We start from the raw sequence: 8,044 nt of genomic DNA on the forward strand, positions 1-8,044 counted from the left end.
GACGGCATTCCATTTTTCTTCGCTTATCATCATTTCCTCGATTACTTCCTCAGGTGTAAATACACCAATAGCTCGTTGCAGAGCTGTTCTCTCTATGTTCCACCTCTCGCATTTAAAGAGGGTGTGCTCCGCATCATCATCCTCAGTATCTCCAGAAATGCAGTTTGGTAGGCTCACTTTTCCTATTCGCCACAAGTACTTGCGAAAGGAGTCAAGTCCGGACAAAAACTGTGTAAGGTAAGAGTTAACCTTACCGTGCTTTCTTTCTACCCACTTTTTTAGATCGGGTATTAGACTCGCTGCCCATCTATCGTACCGCTCAGAATTCCATCTTGCCTGCCAAAGTGTGAGCGTTTGGATCTCATCTCTGTTTGCGCTCTTGTGCTAGAATATCTATAGGGATGGTTCCGCTGATAACTAACACCGCTGCTTCAGATACTGTTCTGTATGAAGAAGCCACTCTGAGACCGCAGATGTGTTGCACAGATTGCAGAGTTTTCAGCCGGCATTGCACTTTTAGCGAATCTGCCCATATTTCGCATCCGTATAAAAGAATCGAGTTGTGTCCATTAAAAGTTTTCGCTTATTCTTCGTTGGACCTCCAAGGTTTGCCATGAGCTTACTTAACATGCCGCTTACTTTCGCAGCTCTTGTGGCAGCATGAAGCAAAAGATCTTAGAACGAAGTTTCCCTCTCCGAAAGCTTTCAAGACTTTCTCAACTACTGGTTCTTGCGCCCTATAGCAGGACGGGAATGAAGATCGTTTTATAGAGAGTCAGTTCGGCCCTTCTCAATTTCCTACTGAGCCCAAAGTAACACCTGTTGGCAAGAGTTATTCTTCGCTTGATCTCCAGGCTGACGTTATTTTTGTAGTTGATGCTGGTCCCAAGACGTTGGCTGTCAATTTGCAGTGTGCTTAACTTTTTTGTACGTGATTAGCATCCCCTAGGCCCGGGCTTGGACATCGAATGATAGTTGGTTGTATGGTCACTGCAGACGCTGGTACTGAAGTGGGTGTTGAATGCAAATTTAGCAAAGCAAAGTCGGCATCCTTGCTTCAACGTGACAAATCAGTAACATCGGTCTTCGCATAAAGAGGAGTATTACGCAAAAAGTGTATTTGAATACAGCAGCTAAAAAATACTTCCTTATTAGTAAAAGTTTAACCAAAAAATTTGTGACTGCTTTTAAAAAGACGAAGAAGGGAGACCGAACTCAAAGGAAGTGACCCCCTAATGTGAACAAACATACATAGAGGTGTGTGCGTTTGCATTTCCGTGCATTACTGTTTGTCAGTGTGATGGTGAATGTTATTTTGTCATCATCACGCAGTACCAGAAAAGTGTTCCAAAAGTGATGATACTCGGTCGCTTGACTAAATGGCAACGCAGGCAATACAGACTAAAAAAAACACATAAAAAGGAAGAAAATATTCGCCCTTGAACCAAGTAGGAAATTATTAACATAATTCTGAAGATGAGATATTGCGTAAATAATAAAAAATATATAAATTCATAAATGTGAATGCCTAAAACTAACTGGGCTTAAATAGCAGATACTTCCACATAGCGACTAATGGACTGCATAGGAGAAGACGTACGAACGCTCGAAGTAGCCAACTGGAAATATATAGCAAGAGGCATAGAGACCATGAGGAATATCGTAGACAAGGCTGAATGAATTAAATGATGAAGATAATGACTCCCAGATGCATATACATATTAAGCCTCTGGCATCCAAAAATGAGTTAACGCACAAGTCAAACTCTAAGTACTTTTTTTTATTTCTACACATTTTTATTCTAGCACTTAACTGTCATCTCATTCCGCGTGGCCCCACTAATTCAATTCGGGATCTTATTCTAAGTCAACTTTGTTTTTGATGCTACAATCTCGTTCTTCGAACCTAAAGCCGGGGTCCTTAGCCGCTGTTGTTGTCGCAGCCAGTACACGTAGTTGTTGTTGCTGTTGCTCCTTCTACAGGTTCTCTGTTGGTTGACTTTTATTTTGTCTCTTCTCTTATTTCAATTTCGTACGACTGCTACAACATTTTAATGCCAAAACCGGTGTTGCCTGTGCAAAAACATCCTCTTGTATTTCCTTCAGCATACCCCCACCAGCTCTTCAATAGACTCTGCGCTCTGTGGTTCTTATTGTAATTGTGGTTGTAGTTCTTGCGTCGCTGTTCTTCAATTATATATGTTTCACTTGGTCACCTAAGCTGCTGCCTCTACCATCATCAAATAGGCTTACGTAGACTACAGCAACAACAAGAACGCTACTCAACCTACGTGATACAGTACATCGAGAAGCATAGCCACATACATAGATGTTTGCACTTAAACATGCATATATAAGTATACATATATATATATATATATATATATATATAAGTATACATATATATATATATATATATATATATATATATATATATATATATGTGTGTGTGTAAATATGCCCGTGTGTTTATGCTCCTGGGTTCATAGCTGCATTCGATTGTTATGCCACAAGTTCCATCGCTACACTTCACTGTTTCATTGGTGTCCTTCTATGATATTTGCGACAAGCCTATCTTTGCTTTGTGACTCGAAACCACAGTTTAAATATAATCACTGACGCTTGATATTTTGCTTGACGGCAGTTTTACGTTCATATGTCATTTCTAAGTTTTTATCGCTGCTTTATGAGTACTTTTGCAGAAATCGATCACGTACGATACGCGTTGCGTATGTATTAGTGTGTGCTTTAATAAATAGCTATTTAACTGATACTTTTTAAGCAATGACAGATTAATAAAATTTAATTCAGCCGAAAGCCTCTGCTACCAGCGCTGCGCTTGCTTCAGTTTACTAATAATTTTTTAGCATATCAACTTTTTAAAACAAAATTAAATAAAATAAAATAAAATAAAATAAAATAAAATAAAATAAAATAAAATAAAATAAAATAAAATAAAATAAAATAAAATAAAATAAAATAAAATAAAATAAAATAAAATAAAGCAAAATAAAATAAAATAAAATAAAATAAAATAAAATAAAATAAAATAAAATAAAATAAAATAAAATAAAATAAAATAAAATAAAATAAAATAAAATAAAATAAAATAAAATAAAATAAAATAAAATAAAATAAAATAAAATAAAATAAAATAAAATAAAATAAAATAAAATAAAATAAAATAAAATAAAATAAAATAAAATAAAATAAAATAAAGCAAAATAAAATAAAATAAAATAAAATATTAATTAATTTGTCGTCCCGGTGGTATCGTATAGCTTCGGAATTGTAAAATGGTCATCTACTGAAATAGAAAATCTACAACGAATAATACGTAGGGGAGATCGGGGGGTCGTGAGACACGGGGGGTCATGAGACACGCTCACAGCCCTGAACTGAAGAGCGCGGCATCTGTCTGGTATCTGCGTAACTTCTTGCTAGCTTTCAATCATAATATTTACATGACAAATATTTTGTTCATGCAGGTTATTTGTGTGTCCTCATACCGCGACTCCACTTGTGTGATTGAAAGTTTTGCTGATAATCGTTTTTGTTGTTTCTTACACTTTGTTGAACAAGCTAATTATAAAAGTGCATGCATCAAAACCTTCCTTGGTGAGTAGCCTTTTGACCCACAACAAGAGTTTTGCGTAAATATTAAATGCATCCATAAAACAGTGGCCACATTGAAAATAAAGCAATTGGGGGGTCGTGAGACAGCGTATTCGGGGGGTCATGAGACATGCTATTTCCGTAATCTAGGAACATTTAATAGTATTCTACAGCCGTATCTCGCATTTCTGTGTTACGTTTAGTGTTATTTACACTGTATTGGATAAATACAGGGTTTTTGATAATTAATTATTTATTTTTCAGACATTATGGTGCGTCATAAGTATAGTCAGACTGTTAAACCTGCGATTGATGCCAATGTTTTTGTGGCTGCTATTAAGGAGGTTACAATCGCGAAAAAGTCTCTACGATCCGTTGGTAGCGCATATAAAATCGATAAGTCGAAATTGGCGCGCTACATTTCAAGTCTGATGGAAGCGAACATAGACCCCACAACCACTTCGAATGAAAAACTTGTTGATTTTGTTTCAAATTTACTCAAGAGAACTGGTGGAAAAAAGGTTTATATTTAATCGTGATATAATTGAATTTTCGTTATTTTTCAACCTTCAGACAATTTATTTTATATTCGACAGATATTTAGCGTAGAACAAGAAGACGAGTTAGTGCAATATCTTCTTCGTGCCAGCAAAATGTACTACGGTTTGTCTATTTGTGAGTTTTCCAAATTGGTCTACGAGTTTGCAATGAAGTGTAACATTGAATATCCAGTGGAGTGGGACATTCACGGCAAAGCGTCGTGGGACTGGTACAATGCATTTATGCATCGGCATCCAAATCTGTCTCTTCGTACGCCAGAGCAGATAAGCGCGAATCGCACCAAGGCCTTTTCAAAAGCCAATGTTGATGCATTTTTCGTTAACCTTGACCATGTGATGTTTCAAAAAAATATAAAATACGAGCCGCATCGCATATGGAATATGGACGAGACTGGCTGCCCGACGGTACCCACAAAAGCTGTACGAGTGATCACATTAAAAGGAGAAAGAAGAGTTGGACAGAAAACTTCAGCGGAAAGAGGCACAAATGTCTCTTTGGCGTTTGCCGTGAGTGCAGCTGGACAGTCCATTCCACCATTCTATATCTTTCCTAGGAAAAATATGCAGTCAACCTTTATGGACAATGCTCTTCCCGGTGCTATGGGTGTAGCAAACGAATCAGGTTGGATGACAGCACAAGAATTTGTCAAATATTTGGCACATTTCATCAAACACTCTAAGGCATCAAAAGATTCTCCAATTTTATTGCTTTTGGACAATCATACTTCTCATCTGAGTTTGGAGGCTATACAAATGGCGATCGATAATGGAATAACAATGCTATCTTTTCCTCCACACTGCTCTCACAGATTGCAGCCTCTTGATGTCAGCGTGTTCGGCCCATTCAAGAAAATGTTCCATAACATGTGTCAAGTTTGGATGAAGAACAATATTGGAAAAACTTTAGAACTAAGACATATAGCGCCTATCGCAGACAAATGTCTGGAAGCAAGTGCTACACCCAAGAATATCAGGTCCGGATTCCGTGCGGCAGGTATTCAACCATTCAATCCAAATGTGTTCTCTGCTGAAGATTACGAAGCAGCTGAGTTGATGGAGACAAATCTGACCTCTGCCGATGCCGATGCCATTAATTTGGAAGTACCCAGTCCATCAACGATGCCAAGCACATCGACGATTCCAAACACATCAGCTGCACCAATTCAGCATATATTACAAGAGGTTGGTCCTCTGAAACACAGCGCTCCGATCAAGAAATCTAATCGAGGTCGAAAATCAATGGGCAGCACTATTTTGACTTCGGAAGTTAACGTGGCCAATTTACGCCGAAAATCTGACGAAAAAAAAGCAAAAGATTCTCAGAATAAAGAAAACCAGAAGAACAAGGCAGCAAAAGCATTACCATCGAAGCGCGGACGTCCTAGAAAATCTTCGGTTGTAATGACGATTCAAAATATGTCGGACTCTGAAGATGAAGACTTTTGTATTATCTGCAAAGGTGTAATGCCCAAAAAATTAAACCGAAACAATTCGATTCACTGTAATACTTGCGATAGACCTGTTCACTTGAAATGTGCAAATTTAACAGCCGGCTATTACACCTGCATCCATTGTGAATCTGATTAATCTAATATTTTCTTTTTCGGATATTCATTGACTTGATTGATTAGGTATATTATTCATATTGTTCATATCAATTATATTGTAGAAGCCAATATATGCCTTTTTAACGATTGAAATAAAAAATTTTTATAAAATCAGGCCGTTTTCTTTCTGATGAAATTTGTGTCTCACAACCCCCCGAACATGCGAAAATCCGAAAAAAATGATTTTTGAGCAGGCAGGCAAAACTTAGAGATTTTTCTATAATTTTAAGAAATTAATCTTTTGTCAAAGTGTTGTTATACTTAATCACAATTAAAAAATTTTAATGTGCAGAAAAATGGATAGGTTATATTATGTTTATGGTCAAAAAACAAAACCCGTCTCATAACCCCCCGATCTCACCTACAATTATGACTAAATACAAGTCACGTCACCCAAAAAGCTCTGTCGTTCGAATGATGCTACCTAGAAAAGCGGGAGGCAGAGGACAGATTGATGTTGGAGCACTGCATGACAAACTTATCTTGAACATAAGAGCATACTTCCAACATAAGTGCTCCCAATCCGATCTGCAAAAGACTGCAAGTGCTGCGGATGATAATTACACCCCACTTCGGATGAATCAACCCTACGAAATCAGGAACGCAACCACAATAGATGAAAAAATCCAAAGATGGTCTGAAATGGCTGTCCACGGCGTATATCGAAAAGACTTGCTGAGCCCACATGCCGACCAAAAATTGTCGCACTTATGGCTTACCAACAGGTCGATATTTGCCGAAACGGAGGGTGCCATTTTCGCCATACAAGATGGTGTGATTCCAACGAGAAATTACATTAAATACGTAATGCGAGATGCAAATGCCGCTGCAGACAGATGTCGAAGATGCAATAGTCGAAGTGAGACATTAGACCACGTGCTAGCGGGATGCACCACACTGGCAAACTCTATGTACCTGAAGCGACATAATGACATCGCGAAAATAATCCATCTAAAACTAACGCAGATGTACAACTTCAATCCAAGCAAAATACCGTACTTCAGATACACCCCAGAACCTGTTCAAGAAGGCTCCAACTACCTTCTATATTATGACCGAACAATTTTAACAAATCCCACAAGAGACCACAATAGGCCAGATATTTTCCTTATTGATAAATCCAAAGCGACTGGTTATATAGTTGATGTTGCTGTTCCTCTAAACAGAAACATGCAGAAAACATATGCAGAAAAAATATCCAAATATTCTGACTTAGGCATTGATGTCAAACGCCAGTGGAAGCTAAGGAAGGTGCACATACTATATTACCAATTATCATCTCAGCCCACGGACTAGTGCATAAAAACTTAGCAGACAACGTCAAAACTCTTCAACTCCCAGAATATTTAATTTTCGACATGCAGAAAGCAGCTTTACTCAATTCTTGTCATATAGTCCGAAACTTTTTACAGTAAACATTTTTCTTGTTAGTAAATTTGTTAACTATTTTGTATAATATTTATATATATATTTAATTGTAATATTTTATTCCTGTTATAAATTATTGGCTTGCAGCTAAGCTGTCGCCAATTAATGTAAAACACTCCTTTTTTGGGATGCAATAAAAAAATAAAATAAAATAAAATAAAATAAAATAAAATAAAATAAAATAAAATAAAATAAAATAAAATAAAATAAAATAAAATAAAATAAAATAAAATAAAATAAAATAAAATAAAATAAAATAAAATAAAATAAAATAAAATAAAATAAAATAAAATAAAATTAAATTAAATAAAATAAAATAAAATAAAATAAAATAAAATAAAATAAAATAAAATGAAATGAAATAAAATAAAATCAAATCAATGGAAATAAAATAAAATCAAATCAAATCAAATAAAACCAAATAAAATCAAACGAAATAAAATTAAATAAAATATAATTTAATTTTTTAAGTTAAATTTACACCCGTTGGCAGCTAATCAGAAACACTATATTTTAACCAATTTCGAATAGTCAAAACTCTTATTTTTTGTAAGACCTTCGCCTCATTTCAAATGGTGTTCTTGGGTGTTTCTTCAAAACGGAAACGAAAGAAGATTTCTTATTTTTGTTTGGAGTACTTTATTTTCTGATCTATTATTAAAAAACAAACATTTCTCTTTGGCCATTCAAAATTCGTTCAAAAAGTTGTCAGTCTTCCAAAAATGGTCTTCCAAAAAAAAAGCATGTCGCTGTCGACACGAATGCCGGGACTCACCGTCTGAAATCAAAACGCCAAAAAGGTTCTTGTTCAGTATGAATGTCGTTATTGTGTGAA

The 8,044-nt window shown here is 35.8% G+C and overlaps 1 protein-coding gene across 1 annotated transcript; it reads left to right on the forward strand.

Moving 5' to 3' along the window:
- Positions 1-3,451: 3,451 nt before the first annotated feature.
- On the forward strand, positions 3,452-6,061 carry LOC129246176 (uncharacterized). The gene is made up of 2 exons (XM_054884758.1): positions 3,452-4,135; positions 4,211-6,061. Exons 1-2 carry the CDS (start codon positions 3,884-3,886, stop codon positions 5,759-5,761), a joined length of 1,803 nt encoding a protein of 600 aa, XP_054740733.1. The 5' UTR covers positions 3,452-3,883; the 3' UTR covers positions 5,762-6,061.
- Positions 6,062-8,044: the final 1,983 nt, after the last annotated feature.

Source organism: Anastrepha obliqua, chromosome 4 (assembly GCF_027943255.1).
Source record: "Anastrepha obliqua isolate idAnaObli1 chromosome 4, idAnaObli1_1.0, whole genome shotgun sequence".
Lineage (NCBI taxonomy): Eukaryota > Metazoa > Arthropoda > Insecta > Diptera > Tephritidae > Anastrepha > Anastrepha obliqua.

Excerpts from the sequence above, each read along its gene's own strand:
- LOC129246176 (XM_054884758.1), top strand. The coding sequence starts at position 3,884 with ATGGTGCGTCATAAGTATAGTCAGACTGTTAAACCTGCGATTGATGCC. Across the intron at positions 4,136-4,210 it reads AGAGAACTGGTGGAAAAAAG|ATATTTAGCGTAGAACAAGA; the intron begins GTTTATATTTAA and ends TATATTCGACAG.